The sequence below is a fragment of the Capsella rubella genome, unplaced genomic scaffold (assembly GCF_000375325.1).
Source record: "Capsella rubella cultivar Monte Gargano unplaced genomic scaffold, Caprub1_0 scaffold_4, whole genome shotgun sequence".
In the NCBI taxonomy this organism is placed as follows: Eukaryota; Viridiplantae; Streptophyta; class Magnoliopsida; order Brassicales; family Brassicaceae; genus Capsella; species Capsella rubella.
Genome location: NW_006238920.1, coordinates 502,400 through 525,355, shown reverse-complemented (window position 1 = coordinate 525,355; position 22,956 = coordinate 502,400). Strand labels below are relative to the sequence as shown.

General features: G+C 36.4%; 6 protein-coding genes, 1 long non-coding RNA gene and 1 other non-coding gene across 12 annotated transcripts; 5 read left to right on the top strand and 3 right to left on the bottom strand.

Annotated features, from left to right (window-relative positions):
- The first annotated feature begins 562 nt into the window (after nucleotides 1-562).
- On the top strand, nucleotides 563-3,802 carry LOC17889739. Its single transcript, XR_002834201.1, has 5 exons — nucleotides 563-763; nucleotides 1,152-1,263; nucleotides 1,386-1,521; nucleotides 3,317-3,390; nucleotides 3,559-3,802. It is a non-coding gene; the product is annotated as an uncharacterized LOC17889739 (long non-coding RNA).
- Nucleotides 3,803-5,570: 1,768 nt separating this feature from the next.
- LOC17887775 (putative FBD-associated F-box protein At5g53635) lies at nucleotides 5,571-7,867 on the bottom strand. 2 transcript variants are annotated; one of them, XM_023783699.1, is made up of 4 exons: nucleotides 7,772-7,867; nucleotides 6,264-7,182; nucleotides 6,037-6,177; nucleotides 5,571-5,947 (listed from the first exon to the last, which is right to left on the bottom strand). In XM_023783699.1, the coding sequence occupies exons 1-4, from the start codon at nucleotides 7,846-7,848 to the stop codon at nucleotides 5,654-5,656; spliced, it is 1,431 nt and encodes a 476-aa protein (XP_023639467.1). In that variant the 5' UTR covers nucleotides 7,849-7,867; the 3' UTR covers nucleotides 5,571-5,653. The 2 variants fall into 2 exon arrangements, with proteins under 2 accessions (XP_023639467.1, XP_006296270.1); XM_006296208.2 differs by lacking the exon at nucleotides 7,772-7,867 and adding an exon at nucleotides 7,544-7,627.
- LOC17889028 (DNA oxidative demethylase ALKBH2) lies at nucleotides 7,504-9,647 on the bottom strand. Of its 3 annotated transcripts, none has more exons than XM_023783701.1 (8): nucleotides 9,431-9,647; nucleotides 9,285-9,361; nucleotides 9,065-9,152; nucleotides 8,760-8,975; nucleotides 8,551-8,667; nucleotides 8,279-8,471; nucleotides 7,960-8,180; nucleotides 7,504-7,889 (listed from the first exon to the last, which is right to left on the bottom strand). In XM_023783701.1, the coding sequence occupies exons 1-7, from the start codon at nucleotides 9,467-9,469 to the stop codon at nucleotides 7,984-7,986; spliced, it is 927 nt and encodes a 308-aa protein (XP_023639469.1). In that variant the 5' UTR covers nucleotides 9,470-9,647; the 3' UTR covers nucleotides 7,504-7,889; nucleotides 7,960-7,983. The 3 variants fall into 3 exon arrangements, with proteins under 3 accessions (XP_023639469.1, XP_023639468.1, XP_006295426.1); XM_023783700.1 differs by having other exon boundaries at nucleotides 7,504-7,903; nucleotides 7,977-8,180; nucleotides 9,431-9,646; XM_006295364.2 differs by having other exon boundaries at nucleotides 7,977-8,180; nucleotides 9,431-9,642.
- Nucleotides 9,648-9,751: 104 nt separating this feature from the next.
- On the top strand, nucleotides 9,752-12,429 carry LOC17887943 (bifunctional aspartate aminotransferase and glutamate/aspartate-prephenate aminotransferase). Of its 2 annotated transcripts, none has more exons than XM_023783698.1 (10): nucleotides 9,752-9,936; nucleotides 10,149-10,383; nucleotides 10,467-10,560; nucleotides 10,639-10,742; nucleotides 10,830-11,078; nucleotides 11,166-11,279; nucleotides 11,354-11,437; nucleotides 11,523-11,693; nucleotides 11,817-11,930; nucleotides 12,059-12,429. In XM_023783698.1, the coding sequence occupies exons 1-10, from the start codon at nucleotides 9,848-9,850 to the stop codon at nucleotides 12,197-12,199; spliced, it is 1,395 nt and encodes a 464-aa protein (XP_023639466.1). In that variant the 5' UTR covers nucleotides 9,752-9,847; the 3' UTR covers nucleotides 12,200-12,429. The 2 variants fall into 2 exon arrangements, with proteins under 2 accessions (XP_023639466.1, XP_023639465.1); XM_023783697.1 differs by having other exon boundaries at nucleotides 9,752-9,972.
- Nucleotides 12,430-14,180: 1,751 nt separating this feature from the next.
- Nucleotides 14,181-16,730, top strand: LOC17887561 (inositol-3-phosphate synthase isozyme 2). The gene is made up of 7 exons (XM_006293974.2): nucleotides 14,181-14,530; nucleotides 14,668-14,736; nucleotides 14,825-15,208; nucleotides 15,309-15,651; nucleotides 15,759-15,935; nucleotides 16,030-16,218; nucleotides 16,309-16,730. The coding sequence occupies exons 1-7, from the start codon at nucleotides 14,343-14,345 to the stop codon at nucleotides 16,489-16,491; spliced, it is 1,533 nt and encodes a 510-aa protein (XP_006294036.1). The 5' UTR covers nucleotides 14,181-14,342; the 3' UTR covers nucleotides 16,492-16,730.
- A 115-nt stretch (nucleotides 16,731-16,845) lies between these two features.
- LOC17888598 (3-hydroxyacyl-[acyl-carrier-protein] dehydratase FabZ) lies at nucleotides 16,846-18,242 on the bottom strand. Its single transcript, XM_006294902.2, has 4 exons — nucleotides 17,976-18,242; nucleotides 17,829-17,889; nucleotides 17,587-17,731; nucleotides 16,846-17,220 (listed from the first exon to the last, which is right to left on the bottom strand). Exons 1-4 carry the CDS (start codon nucleotides 18,178-18,180, stop codon nucleotides 16,966-16,968), a joined length of 666 nt encoding a protein of 221 aa, XP_006294964.1. The 5' UTR covers nucleotides 18,181-18,242; the 3' UTR covers nucleotides 16,846-16,965.
- Nucleotides 18,243-18,353: 111 nt separating this feature from the next.
- TRNAI-AAU lies at nucleotides 18,354-18,427 on the top strand. The gene has a single exon. It is a non-coding gene; the product is annotated as a tRNA-Ile (tRNA).
- A 2,764-nt stretch (nucleotides 18,428-21,191) lies between these two features.
- LOC17887790 (ethylene-responsive transcription factor ERF056) lies at nucleotides 21,192-22,313 on the top strand. Its single transcript, XM_023784967.1, has one exon. It carries the CDS (start codon nucleotides 21,208-21,210, stop codon nucleotides 22,105-22,107), a length of 900 nt encoding a protein of 299 aa, XP_023640735.1. The 5' UTR covers nucleotides 21,192-21,207; the 3' UTR covers nucleotides 22,108-22,313.
- The last annotated feature ends 643 nt before the right edge of the window (nucleotides 22,314-22,956 follow it).

Below are 22,956 nucleotides of genomic sequence, written 5' to 3'. Positions count from 1 at the left end.
AATAATTTATTTTCGTTTTAAATTTTTTAGTGGACGTTGCTTTTTTTTTTTTGTTTTGTTTCGTAACGTCTATCTTTAAATTTCTTTTGAAACAGAGTTAGTTTACAAAAACGACAAAATTAGGAAAATTCTAAGATGATTTTTGAGATCGTAAATTTTTTTTAAAAAAAAAACTGAATGTGTATTGATGAATTGAATAAAACGTATACAAATAAATTATCTTCTCGAGATGTTTTACAATGGTGTTTATATACTTATTTTACAAACTGAAATAATTAGTTAATATTAGTATTAAGTAAAAAATAAAATTATTACTTGAAGTTTAATTAAACTAATACGACGACAAAAGGACATTATGTTCATATCTTACGAAGCAATCATATGAAAATTTTAATTAATTTAAAAGATTAACCGCATTTAAACATGAAATATTTTTGGACCGTTTTAGACTGCCACGTCATTTAAGCACACACACATTTTTATGACCGTTGTGATATTTTTCTTATTTATTCTAATTTCAAGTATGCACAATATTCTTTCTCTATTAATCGAAAGAACCAAAGAGACAAAACCCTAATTTTCATTCTCCTTCTCTCTCTCGCTCACGTTCACCGCTAGTTCTGTAGCGGAATCAATATTGGATGAATCAATCAGTAGTGTTGTGGGGATGATGGTTGACTTTTTTTATGGATTCTTAGCGATTGCGATGGTTCGACTTCATTAACGGAGAGATGGAGGATGAGCGGAGTTTTGGATTGAATCGGTAGGTTCCTTTACTCTTCTTCCCATTATTTCATCGTTTTATTTTAGATTCTGTCTATGAAATTGATTTCAAATTCGTGGATTTCCATAAGAAGACATAGTTTTAGGGTTTACTGATTCTCTGATCTGAGAAGCAAAGTGTTAGATTTAGGAATTGCATTATCAATTTTTAGGGTTTTTGTTTACAGATCCTCAATTTCATCGTTTACCGATTATTTCTCTTTGTTTTTACATTGTCGATTTGGGAGTTTTTCAATACAATCTCGGCTTGTTTCAGATCTCTAAATTTTGTTTTTGCGATGCTTGTAATCTCTCTGTTTAAAATATTTAGTCTTCAAAAGATTACAATATTTTTTCGTCTTTGTGACTTTAAGTTCTCTTGGATGCAGTTCCAGTTCCTGAAATTTAAGCAAAGGATCATTCAAGATAGAGACTATGGACCTCTCAGCTTGAACATTCTACAAACCAGAGACTTCTTCTGTGGAATTTGAAGTTTATGAGGTGAATCTCATTACCAATAGTTTTAACCATTCCTTAAAAAGCTTAAAATCATGCTTTTGATTTGGGACATGTTACTTGAATTTAGTTTGGATTCTGAATTTTCACTTAATGTTCTATATCAGGCTGGTTAATTGGCTTGGAATGACTATGTTCCTGATGGTATAACGGAAGTGAGACTGGTATAATAGAAGTGAGGATGCCCAGATTTTTAAATTCTCGACGCTCATATTCATCAAGCTGAAAAAGCATGGTCTCGAGGTAATAAAACTTACATGTCTCACTGTCCTTGTCCCTTTGAATGAAAACATCACAGTCCCAATTTGAGTTCATAGTAATCTCGTTATAAACAAATGCCTCGTCCCATTCGAGGTAATCTAAATTACCTCTCTGAATGTCCCTTTCCCTGATGTTAGAATGAAAATGAGACAGTTCCCATTCTGTCAAGTCTCGGGTTTCTAGTCCCTGAGCTGAAAACAAATGCCTCGGTCAAGGTAATCTAAATTACCTCTCTATATGTCCCTGTCCCTGAAGTTGGAATGAAAATGAGACAGTTCCCATTCTGTCAAGGCTCGGTTTTCTAGTCCCCGAGCTGAAAACAAATGCCTCGGTCAAGGTAATCTAAATTACCTCTCTATATGTCCCTCTCCCTGAAGTTGGAAAGAAAATGAGACAGTTCCCATTCTGTCAAGGCTCGGGTTTCTAGTCCCCGAGCTAAAAACAAATGCCTCGGTCAAGGTAATCTAAATTACCTCTCTATATGTCCCTGTCCCTGAAGTTGGAATGAAAATGATACAGCTTCCATTCTGTCAAGTCTCGGGTTTCTAGTCCTTATCTCCTTGAGCTGAAAACAAATGCCTCGTCCCATTCGAGGTAATCTAAATTACCTCTCTATATGTCCCTGTCCCTGAAGTTGGAAAGAAAATGAGACAGTTTCCATTCTGTCAAGGCTCGGGTTTCTAGTCCCCGAGCTGAAAAACAAATGCCTCGGTCAAGGTAATCTAAATTACCTTTCTATTTGTCCCTGTCCCTGAAGTTGGAATGAAAATGAGACAGTTCCCATTCTATTAAGGCTCGGGTTTCTAGTTCCCGAGCTGAAAACAAATGCCTCGGTCAAGGTAATCTAAATTACCTCTCTATATGTCCCTGTCCCTGAAGTTGGAAAGAAAATGAGACAGTTCCCATTCTGTCAAGTCTCGGGTTTCTAGTCCTTGAGCTGAAAACAAATGCCTCATCCCATTCGAGGTAATCAAAATTACCTCTCTTAATGTCCATGTCCCTGAAGTTGTAATGAAAATGATACAGTTCCCATTCTGTCAAGGCTCGGGTTTCTAGTCCCCGAGCTGAAAACAAATGCCTCGGTCAAGGTAATCTAAATTACCTCTCTATAGTTCCCTGTCCCTGAAGTTGGAAAAAAAAATGAGACAATTTCCATTCAGTCAAGGCTCGGGTTTCTAGTCCCCGAGCTGAAAACAAATGCCTCGGTCAAGGTAATCTAAATTACCTCTCTATATGTCCCTATCCCTGAAGTTGGAATGATAATGAGACAGTTCCCATTCTCTCAAGTCTCGGGTTTCTAGTCCTTGAGCTGAAAACAAATGCCTCGGTCAAGGTAATCTAAATTACCTCTCTATATGTCCCAGTCCCTAAAGTTGGAATGAAAATGAGACAGTTCCCATTCTGTCAAGTCTCGGGTTTCTAGTCCCCGAGCTGAAAACAAATGCCTCGTCTCGGTTAAGGTAATCTAAATTACCTCTCTATATGTCCCTGAAGTTGGAATGAAAATGAGACAGTTCCTGTTCTGTCAAGTCTCGGGTTTCTTGATACCGAGCTGAAATAAATGCCTCGTCTCGATGTCCATGTCCCTGGTGGAAGAAGAAAAATGAGACAGTCCCGGATTTTGAAATTCTTGGGTTCCTAGTAATTTATGTCAAATGAGATTCCCATTGATTTCGGGGTTTAGTCATCTGACCCAAAAGTAATTAGCTTGACGCACTCTATTGACGTAAACCAGGTAACTACTTAACCTTCTGACTTGCTTAAAATATCTTTTCAGGATCAATATGTAGAAGTATGACATACATGGAGCATGTGGATTTTTTAATTTATATTCTGCATATGAGAGATAAGGTATGTGAAGTTCTATTTCTTCTATATCTTATGTTTCATTGTACTATTGCTTTTAAGCTTAATCTTCTTCTTTTTTGGTTTTTCGTCGTTTAATAATTTCATGTTGTGTAAACATTAGGAGTATTGAACTACTTACATACATCTTCTAACATCACATATTCTTTGCAGGTGGCTGTTCTTCAGCTCTTAAAAATCAGCATAAGACTTTCAGGTTACTCTTCCTCATATTTCCATTATAAGAACTGGAATATCTTTCAAAATCATGCATATTGCCTCTGCTTAAGTTTCTTTCTTTCTTGTATGTATATATCCTTATTAGCATACTTTCTCCATGAAGGAAGATTGAATTCCTATAAGCTGTTACTGTTAAGTTTGATTTCTAATCCAAATCAAACTATTCTGTTTTAAGTTATTCAGCTTGATGCTTCTTGGTGCTTGATGCTTCTTTCAGTTTAAATACTATTCAGCTTGATGCTTCTTTCAGTTTAAATACTTATTTTATGATTTCCTTCTAACTTTCTTTCCTATGATTGATGATGATTTGTTACACTTGGTCTATTAAATTGACCACTTTTTACGGTTGAAGTTGAATAACACATGGATGTCTTTGCTTTTTAAATCTTTTGTATCTGATTTTGAATATGTTTGTTTCATTTGTAGTTATATTATTTCTTCTTGATATTCTTGTTATGGCTTTCCTTCGGTTATTATTCATGTTACGATCATGATCATATATAGTTTGCATTTACTCAGTTTCTGAGTCTTATGACTTTGTTTCTAATAGTATCTTTATCTTGTTTTCGTCAAAGTTCTGTGGAGAGTGAATTGGTGAGAGTAAAATAAGGTGACTAGACCTTGTTGTTTGTTACTTCTCGGTTCTCTTCTCTCTGGAAATATATTGTATGCCCTTCTCTGTATTCTTGTTATAAACTTATGCCCCTTGTTTGTTGAGATTTCTCACTGATGACATGTTTTTTTTCTTTCTTAAATGGTTATATTGTTTCCTCTTACATTGTTTCATATGATTGATGATGGATTATTATATATGTATATATAGAACTGATCACTTCTTACTGTTGAGGCTGACTAGCATGTACATCAGTTCTCATTACTTTGTAAATATTATGGCCTCTTTACAATATTTTTCATGTTACTTTTATAGTTTTATGCTTTCTTGTTGCTATTCTTGTTATGTTCTATGTTATTGGGATTCAGCCACAGTTGGATGAAATGTTAGATGTTGTTATCATGTATAATGTTTGTCTTAACTCATTTTATGAGTGTTATGACTCTGTTTCTAATGTTTGTGCTCATATCATTTAGAGCAGATTGCTAAGTTTAATGTTTTTTGTTTAGCTTGCGATACAAATTGTTTTGGGTTTAGTTTTGTTTGTAAGTTCTACGAAGGACTGATGTGGTGAGAATAAAAGCCTTGTTGCAACGCATGCTTACACATGATGTGATTCTTTGTATAACATCATCTTCCATTTAAATTGTAAACTTTTGAATATCAGAAAACTGCATTGAATTATTTATTTGTGACATTCAAGTGTTATTAGTATAATTGTATTGTGTGTTTTCGAAGTGTTCTCATGTAGGTAAACTACGTGACAGCTAAATTTTGTTCTGGAAGGTCTTACTATATTTGGTGTTCACACCACTGATTCTTGTAGTTTATAGCTGATTATGTCTGAGAGATTTTGTTAGGTTTGTCGCGATGCAATCCATCTTTGTTATGTAAACAGAGGAAGTTGTGTGCAACAATCGAGTCTTCTCTGACTGGTTTAAAATGATTTGGTGCAATGAGTTTTTTTTCTGTGTAGTTTTACATCTGATTCTTAGAGAAGCTTATGTCTGAGAGTTCTTGTCAGATTTGCTGTTATAAAATCCATCTTTTGTTTTATGTAAACAGAGGAAGTTGTGTCCTCTGTTTAGAATATGCTCTGTTTGGTGAAACTTTTTAGTGTATCAAGTGTCTATGCTTTGTTTCTCACTCTTTGAGTACTCTCTAGAATATGATTTGGGATCTTACGTCTGGCGAGACGAAGCACTTCAAATCGAACCGTGAACTAAGCAAATTCTTGTGCTAATTTTATTTCTGTTTCACATGATTTTCAATCGTGTGAGTAGTAAATTAGATTGATGATTGAAACTTCACAAGTATAGTTTGATCATTGAAATTTAGAAACCAATTATTAGGAAATAGCAAGTACTACTCATATTTTAGTTATCTCTACACTAAATATCATAAAACCTTTACCAATCAAATTGTGACGACTTCACATTTATGAGAGCGTCTTGGCAATCTGAGGAATTTCTTGAAGAGTTCAGCTTTAGTTGCATTATATGAATACGAAAGTAGAGTGAGCTTCTTGAGGACTGCCGAATTCTCTAGGAAGTACTTTCCTAGCTTAAAATCAGCAACAGCTCCTAGGAATTCGAATACAACAAACTCGAGAGATGATCGCAAACACTCCGGCACAGATGCAAAACTGATTTGATTCATCTCTTCGCATGGCAGATGTTCACTTCCCCTTAACATACTATCATCCCGTTCCTGAGGAAAAAAGGAAAGGAGAAAACACAATGACATAATATGATACTAACTTGATAGGGATGAGAAAAATGGCAACAAAGATAAGTTACCAAGACGAGAGATTTCAGATTCGGGCAGCTCTCAAGGAATGTTGGCAACCATTTCACTTCGGATGTACGGAGACGAAGGCACAGGCGTGTCATGTAACCAAATGGTGGCAGCGGTTCTAATTTGGAATACTGATGAATGACCTGAAACAAGACAAAAACGTATAGTGATTAGTGGGTTACAAACTTTTCATTGGGATTAAATGTGCATATCCAGTAAATATATATACCTTGAAAGTTTCTGCAGATATGGTCATATCCATTACCCTCGAGATCTTGGACAAAAAACTGCGGATGCGACTACTCCACGATGAATCACTTTCTTCGTTGTCAACCCCCAATCCAAAGCTGAGAGTAATATGTAACTTGGCAATGGACCCAAGACTGTTTGTTATAATGATATTCCAAATATTCGATACTCTATCCAATATTTCCAAACCGCATAGCCGAGGAGCATCAATGACAAGTCCAGGAACAAAATAAAACTTCTTTGAACGTAACCGTCTGAAAGCAAACCTCTTCAGTGACTGAGAATGCACCCGATAGACTTTAAGAAGATCAAAAAAATCGAAAATCTCTAACTCTTCTAAGACAGGACAACATGAAACAAGTGCCTCGAAAGTGGTTTCATTAGGAAATCTATTGTTGCGTAAATGCATAGTCTTCAAACAAGGTAAGGAAACAAACTCGGCACTAGCCAATGCCGCTCTCTCAAGCTTCAAGGATACCAGTCTGTCACAATTATAAAGGCTTAAAGGGATCTCATAAAGATACGTAGAATTATATGGTTCACGCTTAACTTCTAGATGTTGGATCCTACGCTTAATCGCAGCAGCAATCCATGACGTAAGATAAGAGACATCGTTAACTATGTTTCTATATTCACCGGAAACAATACTTAACTTGAGCACGTCTATGGATGTAACCCTATTGGAATCAAAAAATCTGTCACCAGAACTTCTCATGGCATTGTAATCTGGGATGTTCCAAGACGACAACTCCAAACGAGGAAGCCAAAGCCAGAGACTTGTCCATCTGGTGGACAAAACGCTTGTCTGGACAGCATCCTTTGTGGGTAGATGAGAAAGTATCTGACTGATCAAATCATCTGGTAATTGGCTTATTCTATCTTCCTTCATGTCCTTTCTTCTGTATCACAGAATTTGAAAACACACGTTTCAGAGAAACGAACAATGCATCCCAATATTCGACTTAACCTAACCTCTAACCCTAATCAAAGTTGTCCAATCTAGTAAAAAAGATTGGAATTGAAACGTTTTAAATAGGGCCGGGGAGAGATCATGGGAGTAATAGAAGACCATCTCGGTTATATCCGACCGAACCAATGGTTTAATCCAAAACGTTTCGGTTTAGACCAAAAAATATGTTACAACTTTGTGCATGGCACAAGAGACCTAATTGCCATAAAATTAGAGGACTATTGAAGAAGATAGAACAACGCAAACACCAGACTCAGAATAACAATCATTATTATGACCAATCAACTTGCCTCTCCTGATGTTGTTAACAACGAATGTATCAAACGGAGACAATTATGCAAGAGTAAACGAGTTTAATCCATATAGATGTAACTCCACAAAGGAGTTTACATAGCGAATTCTCAAGCCTTGTCTCCCTTTTGACCAAAAATGGTTATGTCTTTGCAAAAACACAAAACCGACTTGTTAGCCCCGCCTCAAGAAAATAACAAGGAGATAAAGGCAGAGACATGGCTTACTTTAGATATTGAACAGTCATGTTGCTTAACAGAGAGGGGCAGGCACAAGACAAGATCTTGCCACTCTTCTTTATCATTCTTTCCCCCCCCTTCAATTTTGTACAGCTTCTTGAAATGTCTACACAGATTAGTCTTTATACATAAGTAATGAGAGAAGCCTAGTCAATGGAGATTTAACACAAGCCCACCTTCTTGTCTATGATACCTCGTAATTACAAAACCAGCCTGAAGGTGAGGTTGATACGAGTGCCTTCTGCCTTTGCACGCTTTGGCACGGAATGAATCCAGTCCCTTTGAGTGTATCCCCTCATCACTAGCAACGACCCATGCTTCAATGCCAAACTTTGTTGATTCTCTCTGCTGCTTTTCTTTAACCTCTTCAACGCCGGTCCACCTTCTCCTCTTTTCTCTGCAGGTTCACACAGTACTAAATAAATAAATGTCTGTTCCTGGTTTGCAAGAAATAAATACTCTGTTGATGTCCTGACTCAAAGGTCCCATTATTACCTTGTGAAGATTCTTCATGTTTCTTTTTCTTCAACACAAAATCACGTTCGCATCCAAACGAGACTGAAGCAATTTCGGGAGTTGGGCCATAAATTTTCTCATCATCTGCATGCCAAGAAACGTAGTCACTGGCACCTTTGTACCTATTTAACAGCAAGCTGTTGAATCTGCTTCCAGGAAGCGCTTTGAAAATCTGACATAACAAAAGAGAAACTTTTAGTTCCAACAACCAGTAGAACATAGTGGACAAATCACAGTGGTTTCAATCTTACAGCATCCAAAATCTCCTTAAGAGGTGGAAAATCATCCCACGAGTAGGCATTAGGTCGATATCCACTGTACACCAGCGCAGTCAATCCGCTACTTGCAACATAACAAGTATCTCTAGGCTACAGGTGGGCAAATGCATATGGATCAAAAGGCCACAAACCAAAATTATACACAGATAGAATCCAGCAGGATCATACGAAGTGGGGAAAACCTGGAGGCAAGATCGACCAAAGACGCGAATGGTAGGCCTGGTCCAAGGAATATGCTTGTCGAGATAATCAAAGAAAGTCCAAGATTGTTGAAAGGGAAGAAACCTCTGAATGTATATGAGATCACTTCCATGGCCAAGATCAATGGTTCTCCTAATGGGAGCGTCACTAGATGAAGGAGACTTCACCGCCACAATAGATGTCAAACTCATCCTCCCCTACACATCAAACATACAAAACATAACATGAGGATCTCTAAAAGCTCATATATAATTTATTCTATTGGAGTAATGGATAAGACAAGTACCTTATCTTGATGGTAATGGAGTCCTGTCTTGTAATTTGAATCATCTTTATCAGTCATTTCTTCTAGCTTGTGCCCTGAACAGTTCTTGCTGTAATAATAAACATTCAAGAACCACACTAATCAGACAAAACCCTAAAAATCAGGCAAATCCGGTTCAAGATTGCTTCTTCCCAAGTAAATAAACATAGATTATGATTTATGAAAGAGACGAAATCGTTACTTCTCATTAAACGATTCAGCTTCCTCATTAGCCGTCATTTGACCGTCACTGAGTACCTTGCCGGTTCCATCGGACGGCTGAGGAAAATGGATAAATCAGAACGGGAAACATAAACATCACCATTGAGTAATGGCCGGAAAACAAACCTGGTTATCGGCGGTGGAGTTATGCGGCGGACTCGTCATGTCTCTCTCTAATTTATCTTTTCTTTTTCAATTCTGATTGATTCTAAGCAAAAACGGTAAAGGAAAAAAATTCAAATCGAAATAAACCGGATTGAACAAACCAATATATCTGTGTATTTCCGGTTTAGTTCGATTTCCCGGTGACATCATCAGCCGCCGGCGACTAGCTTTCGATACTCTTGTTTGCAGATTCATAAAGGGTTTGGTGGCAATTTCTCATTTTTATTTAACTTAAAATTTGTTTTTTATTTATATTTCATTTTCTTAACTTCGCACCCACCAACTCCTCCCACCTTCTTGTCTTCGCCTCTGTCGTATACAAATTCCCACCTCAAAGGTCGAGTCTTTATCTCTCTTTCTCACCAACCCATTTCTCCAATGGCGTCTCAGAGCTCAGCCGCAGTCATTTCCGCCGCTTCCGCCGCCGTTAGAAGCGAATCACACCCAGATTCAAAGAAGCCAATCGGGTCAGTTCGGTTCCAACCCCTTCGCCTCTCCTTCTCGTGAGTTTCGTCTCTATTCTTGTTTTCAATTTCGTTACTATGATCACTGTATTGATTTAGAAGCTATTCTCTTGTTAGATATCTGAATAACAGCTCAAAGTTTGGAACTTTCGGATTAGTGTTTTCGTAGATTCAATGTAGTTGATTTAGGGTCTTGTCTCTGTTGTGATGATTAGGTACGGTAAGTCGGGGAATATGTCATCTAGAATATGTGCAATGGCCAAACCAAATGATGCAGAGGCTCTGCCATCATCAGTAGATATGTCACTTAGCCCTCGAGTTCAATCCTTAAAACCATCCAAGACTATGGCTATCACCGATCTTGCAGCCACTCTTGTTCAGTCCGGTGTTCCCATTATCAGACTAGCTGCAGGAGAACCTGATTTTGATACTCCCAAAATTGTAGCTGAGGTTAATACATTTCTCCAAGTTGTTTGGAATGTTATGTTATGTCCATCTCTCTGGTTTGTTCTGATATCAGTTGTTTCATATAGGCCGGGGTCAATGCGATTCGAGAAGGTTTCACTAGGTATTCGTTGAATGCAGGTACTACGGAACTCAGAGAAGCGATATGTCGCAAGTTAAAAGGTAAAAAAGAAAACACTTTTGCTTTGTTGTTCCTTTGTGCTGGAATGGACTCAAGATGTTTGTATTATTTTTTTTCAGAGGAGAATGGATTATCTTATGCACCCAATCAGATATTGGTTAGCAATGGAGCTAAACAAAGTATCTTACAAGCAGTGCTTGCAGTTTGCTCTCCCGGCGATGAAGTAATTATAGCAACTCTTCTTTCGAGGTCTTTTGTTTGTTTTTTCTCGATATGATTTTGCTTATAACAGTGAATTTGTATTTTGTAGGTTATAATTCCTGCACCGTACTGGGTGAGTTACACAGAACAGGCGAGACTGGCTGATGCAACACCTGTGATTATTCCTACCAAGATTTCTGATAATTTCTTATTGAATCCAAAGGATCTCGAGTCTAAATTAACTGAAAAGTCTAGACTTCTTATTCTCTGTTCTCCTTCTAACCCTACTGGATCTGTTTACCCCAAGAGTTTGCTAGAAGAGATTGCACGGATCATTGCTAAGCATCCAAGGCTTATGGTATATAGCGTAAATTGTTACTCAAATCTTTTTTAATTTGTTTATCTTAAGCTGACAATACTTATGTTTCTTTCATTTCTTTTATAGGTGATTTCGGATGAGATATATGAACACATTATTTATGCGCCAGCAACGCACACAAGCTTTGCTTCTTTACCAGACATGTATGAAAGAACTATGACAATAAACGGTTTTTCAAAGGTAACACTTTTTTCATTGAGTTGCTTCTGATGTTATCAGATCAAATTATTTGCTGATCATATGACATGTAAAAGGCTTTCGCAATGACGGGATGGAGGCTTGGATATCTTGCTGGTCCTAAACATATAGTGGCGGCTTGCAGTAAATTACAAGGCCAGGTATGTATATATACACATATTCTCTCTAAATTATTATTGAAAAAAGCAGCAATCATGAGATGAAACCGGTTCATTTTGTTAAAAGGTGTCTTCAGGAGCTAGTAGCATCTCTCAGAAAGCAGGTGTTGCTGCACTTGGGTTAGGGAAGGCTGGAGGAGAAACAGTTGCAGAGATGGTTAAAGCATATAGAGAAAGACGAGATTTCTTGGTTAAAAGCTTAAGTGAAATTGAAGGTGTTAAAATCTCTGAACCTCAGGTGCTTCATCTCTTATCTTGAAGCTATAACTAGCTGGTTACCTCTTCTTTACCTTCTTCTTATAGCTATAACTAGCTAGTTTCTTCTTTCTTCTTTTTGACTGTTGGCATTGTTTACTTGCAGGGAGCTTTTTATCTCTTCATTGACTTTAGTTCTTACTATGGATCAGAAGCTGAAGGTTTTGGTTTGATTAATGACTCGTCGTCTCTTGCATTATACTTTCTTGACAAGTTTCAGGTAAACTCTGACTACAAAACGTTCTACTTTACCCTCAAGATGTACAATACAGCTCCTGAACTTAGTCTTAAGAAAGATTTGGATTTGTTTCGTTCTAATAAATTTGGGTCTGTGTTTGTTTTCTATAGGTTGCAATGGTTCCTGGTGATGCTTTTGGAGACGATAGTTGTATTCGAATATCTTACGCTACATCTCTCGACGTTCTACAAGCCGCAGTAGAGAAGATCAAGAAAGCCCTTGAGCCACTCCGTGCCACTGTCTCCGTGTAAAGGTTCGGACACATAAATGTGTGTTTCGATTGTTTATGATGTTGTAACTCTTATCAATCAGCTTTGCCTCCAAAGTCCAATCCAATAAAAAAAGAAAACTCCATTATCTATGCTTTGTTCTTTCCTTCCAAGTTCATGTATGTAGTCAATAGTCATAAACCATTCTTTTCATTGTAAATTCATAAGATTTGAAGTTTGCTTGAATTGAAACTAACAAAGATCTCAAAAAAGCATTATTAAAAATCATTCACACCAGATTCTAACAATCAAATTTGTAATCATGATGTGAATAATTATAACGTGATCAAAAGTTGTGTGTCCAGCAAAAAGTATTATAATATACTAATCAACGAACAAAATACTAATTAACTCTAGAAACATCTCAATTAATGATTTAATCAGATTCAGATACGAACACATATTCTCATAAAGCAAACAGGTAAAAGCAAGACAAACAACAGACAAGAGTACAAAAGCTAGTTGTGTGGCTTGAAACGGACACGGCCAAGGCTAAGTGGCTGAAAATGGAAGAAACTGTTTGTTAACAAAAGTTCAAAAAAAACGTACATATGGTCTAGGATTGATATGTCTCCTCCACTCGAATTGTATGTACGCCAACGCCATGCAGATCTGTCCTGAATTGTATGCACTCAGACATAAAAAAAAACATTCAAGTTCAACTGCCAAAATCTTTTTAAAAAGGACCACTCACTCATGTTTACATAAAATAAGTAATAATACTATAACCCCACTCTATTAGCTTTTTGCTTTAACCACAAATCACGCTTTTGGTATTTGTGGTCACTGCTTCGGCTGCTGCCTTATGTTTTTGTCATGTACAGTCCACTCACACAAGGTCCACACTCCACAAATTATTCACTTCTCTTTTGACAATGACGCTCTAACCTCTAACGTGATTTTAACTATCTGAACACATTATTCACCGTTTAAACTAAACATGTACAAGTAAGTAAACAACTAAACATACAAGATCATAGACGTACAATTGTAAAAATGATTCTATGCTTCTTTTTTTTTTCTTTTTTGTGAACAAACTTGGATTTCTATACTTCTTTATATGGACAAGTTAATATAGCTACATGCATGCACTTGGAGAAATGGCTCCACATACGCTTTTGCGATAGATAACTCTCCCACAACACATTCGTCTCTGACATATATATAAACCACATTCATGGCAAACCGAATAAAGACTCGGAAAGATTTTGGTTCGATACCAATTGGTTTACTTTGTAATTAAGAAACCATTCTACCCGATTTAACCAAAATCCCTAACACAAATATCTATATCAAACCCATAAAAACATGATCAGACCACGATCCGATCTTAACTAAAAATCGTAGGTAATGTTTTTATATTTAGTTTTGTTTTTCTTTTTGGATATCATACGGATTTTAGATTTTATCCGAACCGAACCGAAAACTGTTTGGTTTTTGAGTGGTTTTATGAGTTTCCGAAACTGAACTGAATCACTTGGGCTACTTTACCGTTAACGGAGCCGTTAATAACCCCAACTCACGCGCTCTCATCAGACGTGACAGCACATCTTCGCCACGTGTCCATCCAACAAGACCAAATCCCACACAGCAGATCGCGTGGATGCCACGCGTCTCTCGGCGACGAAAACGATGTCGTTGTAAAAACCCCATCGTCCCCACGACAACAACCGCTTCGTACTGCTTCCTCATCCCTGGGGAGCCTTCGAGAGTTTATGTCTCTTCAATCTTCATAATCACGGATTCATTAAAATAGAGAGATTTGAGAGAAAAAGCAAAACAAAACAAAACAAAGAAAGAAACTTGTCTTCACGTTGATCACGCCACGTGTATGGACCCAGCTTCCAACGTGTCTCTCACATTCTCGAATTCACAACCACACTTGTGGCTTAGCATTCCCCTCAAGTCTCTCTGGGCCTTCTTTTAGACTGGGCTCGAACCATCTCCACTTGTGCTCTCTCTTGTGTGTGTGGAAGGACCTTCGCTAAACACTTAGAAACCGCCACGTGTCCCTCCATCTACGTTCTCTCGTCTATATATCATCGCTCTCTCATCGATTCAAGATCACACCACACACCAAACCACCAAACACAGAGCTTCAGAGAAAAAACACAAAAAACAAAAAATGTTCATTGAGAGTTTCAAAGTTGAGAGCCCGAACGTGAAGTACACAGAGAATGAGATCCATTCAGTGTACGATTACGAAACCACAGAGGTCGTTCATGAGAACCGTAACGGTACATACCAATGGGTCGTCAAACCAAAGACTGTCAAATACGATTTCAAAACAGACACTCGTGTCCCCAAATTAGGGTAATCCTTAAAAAGTTTCAATCTTTAACTTGTTTTCTTCGATTTCTCCACTCAAATTCATCTGGGTGACTGGGTCGGTGTTAAAGTTCCGAACTTTTCATTCACATTCTCGATTTATGATCTTTTGTGGTGGATAGGGTTATGCTTGTTGGTTGGGGTGGAAACAATGGATCAACCTTAACCGCTGGTGTCATTGCTAACAAAGAGTGAGTTTTTTAAAAAAACACAAACTTTGTGGAATCTTTGGTTTGATTTTAGATTTTGGTGTTTGAGATTAAACTTTGTTTGTTGTAGAGGAATCTCGTGGGCGACTAAAGACAAAGTGCAACAAGCCAATTACTTTGGTTCACTCACTCAAGCTTCTTCTATTCGTGTTGGATCTTACAATGGTGAAGAGATCTATGCTCCTTTCAAGAGTCTCCTTCCAATGGTGAATCCAGATGATGTTGTGTTTGGTGGTTGGGACATTAGTGACATGAACTTAGCAGATGCTATGGCTAGAGCCAGAGTTCTTGACATTGACCTGCAGAAACAACTTAGACCTTACATGGAGAACATGATCCCACTCCCTGGAATCTATGACCCTGATTTCATCGCTGCGAATCAAGGGTCACGTGCCAACAGTGTGATCAAAGGTACCAAGAAGGAACAAATTGATCACATCATCAAGGACATGAGGTAACAGTAATTATTTATAACTTTACATATGTACAGAGAGTTGTTAGTTAGTTTAGTGTACTAATGTGTTTTGGTGTTTGGTTTGATGGAATCTTTATAGGGAGTTTAAGGAGAAGAACAAAGTTGATAAGTTGGTTGTGTTATGGACAGCCAACACAGAGCGTTATAGCAATGTGATTGAAGGGCTTAATGATACAACGGAGAATCTAATGGCTTCTGTTGAAAGGAATGAGTCTGAGATCTCGCCTTCTACGTTGTATGCCATTGCTTGTGTTCTTGAAGGCATCCCTTTCATCAACGGGAGTCCTCAGAATACTTTTGTCCCTGGTCTTATCGAATTGGCTATATCGAGGAATTGTTTGATCGGTGGAGATGATTTCAAGAGTGGTCAGACTAAGATGAAATCTGTTTTGGTCGATTTCCTTGTTGGAGCTGGCATCAAGGTAAAAGAATGAATCCTTTTTTTGTCAAGTAATCTAATTTGGGGATTTCTTGTAAGTTGAAAAAGGTGATTTATCACTAAGACTGGTATTTTTTTTTTGTTTGGCAGCCTACTTCAATTGTGAGCTATAATCATTTGGGAAACAACGATGGCATGAACCTCTCAGCACCACAGACTTTCCGTTCTAAGGAGATTTCCAAGAGCAATGTCGTGGACGACATGGTGGCTAGTAATGGCATTCTCTTTGAGCCCGGTGAACACCCTGACCATGTCGTTGTCATCAAGGTTTGAATATGAATCAGAGGCCAGAGTCATCAATTGCTCCTTTCTTTTTTACTCATAGGTCTTAAATTTTGCTATTGTTCTGAATTTTTGGCAGTATGTACCATATGTTGCGGATAGTAAAAGAGCAATGGACGAGTACACCTCCGAGATATTTATGGGAGGGAAGAACACAATTGTGATGCATAACACTTGTGAGGACTCTCTCTTGGCTGCTCCAATTATCCTGGATCTTGTTCTTCTCGCTGAACTCAGCACCAGGATCCAATTCAAAGCTGAAGGAGAGGTTTGTATTCAGTGAGCAAGTTAGTACCTGAGAAACACAGAAATCTCTTTAAACCAAATTTTGCTAATGTTTGAATCTTTTATCTTTCAGGGAAAGTTTCACGCTTTCCACCCAGTAGCTACCATACTCAGTTACCTCACAAAGGCACCTCTTGTACCACCTGGTACGCCGGTGGTAAATGCTCTGTCAAAGCAGCGGGCAATGCTGGAGAACATCTTTAGGGCCTGCGTGGGACTTGCTCCGGAGAACAACATGATCATGGAGTACAAGTGAAGGATGAAGATGAGGAAGAAGTAAGGGGACCTAAGACATTAGGACATATGAAGACATATATGCTACTCCATTGTTTCGTTATATATATCATTTTGTAGATTTATTTTATGAATGTGTGTGAGAGATATAATATGGGGGAGGTTATGGTTAATTTGTGTGATATGGATCTGATCGGTTTATTTGGTGAGAAGATTAGCTACCCTTTTGGATCAACTGTGTAATAGAATCAAAAGTAACTATGCTTGTGTGTCTCCTTGTATTATAACCAAATTTATGATCTATGAACATGGGTTTTCACAATAACTTTTTGTATCCATCTCTCATGAGTTGTCATCAATAGAAGACAGACACAAAGGGAAAAAAGAAGCTCATATAAATGTCCAAATCATTAAGCTTGGTCATGTCTACTTTTCGAATAACATAAGAAGCATTAAAAGACCAGCATGTGGCAAGTGAAACCATTATTGGGTGAAATCAAGAACTACCAGCAGAAACCATCATGAACTCGCCTTCGCACACCAAAGCGCCACCCACATAAGCTTTACCTTCCATCTTAGCAAGCCCGAACCGTTTCTGGAACTTGAGAAGAGTCATCCTCATAACCAGTGTGTCTCCTGCAATCACTGGTTTTCGGAATCTCACTTTATCTATACCCGCAAAGAAGAAGTTATCTTGAGAACCTCCTACTTCAGGCTGCAGCATTACTATACCTCCCACTTGTGCCATCGCCTGCAATATGCAAACTCGACTTTTCAGTTAAGTGATACTTCAAGTCCTTTTCACACTATTATACTAACTCGACTATGGAAATGATCCTTCATCTATAGCATCTTCAGGCCAATCTCTATTCGAAACCTATATCAAATCAGCAAAATCATAACCTCTTTTAAGGTAAAAAAACTAATCTTAAAGTCCCTCAACCAGATGAAGATCTCACACTAATTTCTCAGGATTCAGAATCCAAGACCACCATCAGACTAGCAGATCATCATCATTGTTAAAACCAACCTTAGGGCATTTTTGATAGGTTACACATGCGCTTCATGAAGACAAAAGTTTGCAACTTTAAAACAAGTAAACGACTATTACTATTACCTCAATCATGAGAACACCAGGCATGATGGGTCGCTCAGGGAAATGTCCAGGGAAGAAATTGTCATTGATTGTGACATTCTTAATAGCTACAGCTGAAACACCTGGAGTATACTCTATCACTCTATCTACCAGCAGAAACGGGAACCTAACATCCAAGAAACGTCAAAAGGATCAAACTTTCAAACATGGGTTCAACGAAAACACATTAAATCCTCGAAATTTGTTGTCTTTTTACACTTTACCTGTGAGGCAATATCTCTCTGATTTGGTTAATGTCCATTACCGTTGGGAATGCAGGGTACTCTGAAGATCAAGAGAAACACAGATTGAGATTCGAAAGTGAGAGACTTTGAATGTCAGAAACATTAGAGATTGAGAAAGAATCTAACTGAGTTCGATTGGGGTGTCTTTCTCGGATGAGGTACTATCGCCATTTGTAGAACAACGCAGCGCAAGGGACTTGGATCGTTTGCTGGCAGGGAGAGAAACAGAGTGAGATCTGGAGGAAGAGAGATGCAGAAGAGGCTGATGATGATGATGACTCAGTGAGTCAGAGCTTAGGAAGAGTGCCGAGTTGGAAGTAGTAGTAGCCATTGTTATCAAGTAACAACAGTGAAGGGAGTTTGAGAGAATGTGAGATGTTTATGTGTAATGTGAAGCCTCAAAGGTGAAGAAGGAGAGAGAGCGGAGAGTCCAAAGGTTTATGTTAGCTAAGCAGAGATAGTAAAAACAAAATATAAATGATACTGGAGACTAAAGAACAAAATGGCCTATTAGCTCAGTTGGTTAGAGCGTCGTGCTAATAACGCGAAGGTCACAGGTTCGATCCCTGTATAGGCCACTCCTTTTTTTGTTTATGTTATTTTTTTTTATAATGCAATTATAGCTTCATATCCCTACTATAGTAAAAGAGAAGTACAAATGCTACTTGGGTCGGGTTTAAAAAAAAAATTAACCCGGAATTTTCAGTTGGATCTTACTAAAAATTTAAGGATATTAAATACCAGTTTCCATATATATTATTTCGAAATCTACCAAATTAAACTATCAATATCGGTTTGGGAAAGTACATTAATCTTAATTTGTTTAAGAAAAAATACATTAATGTATTATTTTGTATATTGGTTTAACAAATTAACCTAAAAATCAGAAATATAAATTAAATATAAAATAATCATTATCAAATTATCCATAATATTTCAAAACAAATTCTTCCTTTAATATCCTATATTGATATTTCGATGTATAGTTTTCTCCTATATTAACTATGATCTTCACAGCAGTTACGGGATATTTCATTTTCAACCATCTTTAATATTTTTTTTTTTGTTTATGACCATCTTTAATATTTATTTGGCAATAGTTTCGAATTTCTGGCTTGATTATAAAACTAATCTTTTTTCAATTTAACCCTAAGAAAATATGATCTATATAAATAAGTTTTTGCTACCAGAAAATTGTAACATCAACACAGATTTTACATTTTAACACGATAAGAAATAAGAAATCATTGGCTCTTTATTTGTTTATTCTAGAGATTTGCAACTTTACAAAACTGCATGAAAGGTTCAAGTTAAAATCATGTATTTATGATTATGCGGTGTACCGCGGGTCAATCCCTAAATTTTAAAAATGATTCATTGTATAATATTTTTTTTCATGTATATATGTCACATATTGTTCTAAAATTAACAATCCAACTAAAACCATACAATTTAAATAATTTTGAACATATTCGAAACCAACACATACAATCTAAAAATCATAAAATTTAATTACTGATGAAAATAAAGTAAAGCAAACACAAATAAAATTATCTCGCAACGTACAAAGGACTAAAAACCCGGTAATTTTCCTCCGCGCTGTAACGCGGGTCCGGACCTAGTTTATTGTAAAACCAAAAACAATGATTTAAACATAATAAAATATACAAAAGAAAATATAGGAACACACAAAATTTAATAAATTTATTTTATGAAATAATTAACAACCGTGTAACCAGAGATAAGAACTATAATAATCATAATATTGTATATATTTGACTAGTTAAAATTAGGTCAGGGTTCAATGGTTCGTGAACTTTTAGCATTGTTTAAATTATCTCGACCAATGAGAATTAGTTGTGGTGGAGGAATTGACATTTAAGCAAGTCAACTAGTTTACTTATTAAGTACATTTCAATAAATATATATTTTTCACTCAACGTGTATTATTGTGTTTAACTCTTCAAGTTTTATGATTAAAAATGTTTGGTGTAATTTAGAAGACTTTATAGGCTTTTGGAATCAATCAATTTTATTAGATGAAAAAAAACTCAATAATTTGCATTGAACAAACCAATTTAACCTCGTCGTTAATCTTCAAGTGTAAACATGTCTTCTTATGATCCCGTTAAACAGAAACCAATATCGTTTTAGCCAAAACCTCCAAGTTGGAATTGAACCATAACTACCAAGACTAGATTTGGAACAAGGTTAATAACCACAAAAGCTGTTGGTTCAGAAATAATCAAATATGCAACATAAAATTTAACAAATGAGAATTGATTTCTCTTTTTTTTTTTTTTTTTTTCCTGATCAATTTATATATGACTGGACCACATAATAAATTACATAGTAAAATCTCTTATTTTTGTAGACCTTATTTATTTTGTCACACCAACATTGACATGGATAATAGTGGTATGATAACCCATTCCTTTTTTTTTTTTTTTGCTAGTACCTTGAATGTATTATAATAGGATGCCACATTTGAAGAAACTTTAAATTGATCGTTTCGCTTGATGGTTAAAATGGTTCAAAGGCAAGTTAATTTGGCCTTTCAATGCATCCTAGAATCAACATTTTGACAATTGTTTTGTTTTGTTTTTCTGTCTCTTACAATTACTAGAATTAGGGTATAATTTTCTAAAAATATGATATTAAATAAAAGTTTTTAAAATAAAAGTTTTTAAAATAAAAGAATGGTGAATGTGAAAAGCACGTAGCTATAATTGTTAACTCCCCAACCAACCATGTGTGTTAACTTCACTATTTTATCTTGAACGTTATCATATTTAATTTTTTAAAAAAAACATATAGTAACCTAAAACTACATAATCAGGTCACTAAATATCAAAATTTGTGAAATGAAAAAACTAATCTATCAAACAAGACATTTGGTTAAAAACATTTTAAATTATTCTCCAATTGTGAGTCATATACATTATGTATTTATGTGTTCAAACTTGAAAAACATGTCTAAATACAACAACAACAACAACAAAAACACATTTTTTATTTTCTTGAAACGACTAGATCCAAAGCACATGTAAACATGTCATTTTCCTATTGGCTTAACTTTGTTCAAAGAATTAAACATAATAATAATTGCAGCTGACCATTACTAATACTTTATTCAAAAATATATAATTTGACATTTGTGAGAATTATTTCTATAAAAATTCTGTAAGACGAATTCAATGGACGCAGCAGCTTTAAAAGGCCTAGAGCTTCAAGCAGTGAGTTCACAATTCACATTAAAAAAAAATTTGAGTTTTTCTTTATTCTATCCTAAACTTTCGTTTCGATCAATTCCACCCCCTTCTCTGTTCATCCTCTTTTCTTGATTACGATTTCATCAATGGCGGCTTTAGATATCTTTACAAGCAACAACAAAGATATCTATTTCAATCCTCTCATGGAAACTGCTTCTGTTTCTTTCCATGAATCCAACGAAACCTTTGGTTTTAACCAACCTAAGCCTCTCGGTTTAAACCAGCTCACACCATACCAAATTCACCAGATTCAGAACCAGCTTAACCATAGACGCAACACAATCTCAAACCTTTCCTTAAACCCGATCCCAATGAAGAGCTTCTCACCTCCTTCTTCCTCCAAAGCCAAGAATCTTTACAGAGGCGTAAGGCAAAGGCACTGGGGAAAATGGGTAGCTGAGATCCGTTTACCCAAGAACCGGACTCGTCTCTGGCTCGGAACGTTCGAAACCGCTGAAAAAGCTGCCTTGGCTTATGACCAAGCTGCGTTTCAGCTCCGTGGAGATATGGCGAAGCTTAACTTCCCCAACCTCATACACGAAGACGTTAATTCTTTGCCTTCCTCTGTCTATGCCAAGCTCCAAGCTATTTGCAAGAGTTTGAGAAAAACAGAGGATGCTTGCTCTGTTTCGGATCAAACAGAGGAGAGTTGCTCTGTTTCAGATAAAACAGAGTTTTTCCTGCCAAAAACAGAGCTTTGTCTGCCGAAAACAGAGGAGACTTGCTCATTTTCAGATAAAATAGAGTTTTTCCTGCCAAAAACAGAGCTTTTCCTGCCTAAAACAGAGCACTTAGAGGCAGAAGAGTTCTCCGATGGGTCACGAAGAATGGATGAGAACATGTTGCCAGTGGGATATTCGTCCTCAGATATAAAACTCCTAGATTTCTCGGACTACGAGTTTGAAAAGACCGGAAGTTTCGGGCTTGTGAAGTTTCCTTCAGTGGAGATTGATTGGGATGCAATTAGCAAACTATCTGATTCTTAAAAGTCTTTTAGTTCATGTAACTTGTTCTCTGCAACTGAATTTTTTAACAAGTTGTAGAGGATCTTGTCATAGTTTTATTTTGTTGATGGTTTTACTAATCTAGCTAGTCTCCATGTTTTTGTTTGGTTTGGGTAGGCTTGGTAATGTTTTAAGGTCCTCGCCTTTCACAAACCGGAGAGACTTATATATGTATTCAAAAGTTACTATTATGTTGTATTATACACTTCTTCTATTCTTATGAGAGTGAGATAACAATATGTAAAATGAAGTCCTTTGGTTTCTTATATTTGTCAAGTGAAATCAACCGACAAGTAATAATACTGCATCAAATAAAGATCGTCTCTTATTCATCATCGTATAATGTAATGTTGCATCAAGAAACTCTAAATTAGTAAGTTGTGGAAGCTGCCAAGAACTTGGGTCGTTTGGGAAGGATTCAGTAGAGTCACGGCTCTTTCATTTATCCCTCCTCCCTTCATATAGAAGAGATACCTCTTATTAAGGAATCACTAGATAATGTCCCGCGCATATGCGCGGGTTGTTGTATATTTATTTAATTATTTTAATTTATTTATTACTTATAAAAAATAGATTAAATAAATTTTAATGTTTATGACATTTTTACATGTTATTAATTTAAATCATACAATAGAAGCATACATCCATATCTTTTGAATTTATTCGTTGATTAATTGTTCAATTAATCAATTTTGATAGTAATATTCTTTAGTACTTTTCAGTATTTTTTGATAAAACAATAATATTGTTAATGATAAAAATAGAAATGATATTGGGAGAATTTAAAAAACACCCCTTTAAAAGTAGCACTTTTTGAATTTACCTCCTTTT

Coding starts and splice junctions, on each gene's coding strand:
- LOC17887775 (XM_023783699.1), bottom strand. CDS start 7,848: ATGATAAAGAAGAGTGGCAAGATCTTGTCTTGTGCCTGCCCCTCTCTG. Junction 7,183..7,771: donor ATGACTGTTCAATATCTAAA/GTAAGCCATGTC, acceptor TCTGTGATACAG/AAGAAAGGACATGAAGGAAG. Junction 6,178..6,263: donor TATCTGCAGAAACTTTCAAG/GTATATATATTT, acceptor GTCTTGTTTCAG/GTCATTCATCAGTATTCCAA.
- LOC17889028 (XM_023783701.1), bottom strand. CDS start 9,469: ATGACGAGTCCGCCGCATAACTCCACCGCCGATAACCAG. Junction 9,362..9,430: donor ACTCCACCGCCGATAACCAG/GTTTGTTTTCCG, acceptor CATTTTCCTCAG/CCGTCCGATGGAACCGGCAA. Junction 8,472..8,550: donor TTAAGGAGATTTTGGATGCT/GTAAGATTGAAA, acceptor TTGTTATGTCAG/ATTTTCAAAGCGCTTCCTGG.
- LOC17887943 (XM_023783697.1), top strand. CDS start 9,848: ATGGCGTCTCAGAGCTCAGCCGCAGTCATTTCCGCCGCTTCCGCCGCC. Junction 10,743..10,829: donor TTTGCTCTCCCGGCGATGAA/GTAATTATAGCA, acceptor TGTATTTTGTAG/GTTATAATTCCTGCACCGTA. Junction 11,694..11,816: donor TTAAAATCTCTGAACCTCAG/GTGCTTCATCTC, acceptor GTTTACTTGCAG/GGAGCTTTTTATCTCTTCAT.
- LOC17887561 (XM_006293974.2), top strand. CDS start 14,343: ATGTTCATTGAGAGTTTCAAAGTTGAGAGCCCGAACGTGAAGTACACA. Junction 14,531..14,667: donor ACTCGTGTCCCCAAATTAGG/GTAATCCTTAAA, acceptor TGTGGTGGATAG/GGTTATGCTTGTTGGTTGGG. Junction 16,219..16,308: donor AATTCAAAGCTGAAGGAGAG/GTTTGTATTCAG, acceptor TTTATCTTTCAG/GGAAAGTTTCACGCTTTCCA.
- LOC17888598 (XM_006294902.2), bottom strand. CDS start 18,180: ATGGCTACTACTACTTCCAACTCGGCACTCTTCCTAAGCTCTGACTCA. Junction 17,732..17,828: donor AGAGAGATATTGCCTCACAG/GTAAAGTGTAAA, acceptor CTTGGATGTTAG/GTTCCCGTTTCTGCTGGTAG. Junction 17,221..17,586: donor CTGGTGTTCTCATGATTGAG/GTAATAGTAATA, acceptor TGCATATTGCAG/GCGATGGCACAAGTGGGAGG.
- LOC17887790 (XM_023784967.1), top strand. CDS start 21,208: ATGGCGGCTTTAGATATCTTTACAAGCAACAACAAAGATATCTATTTC.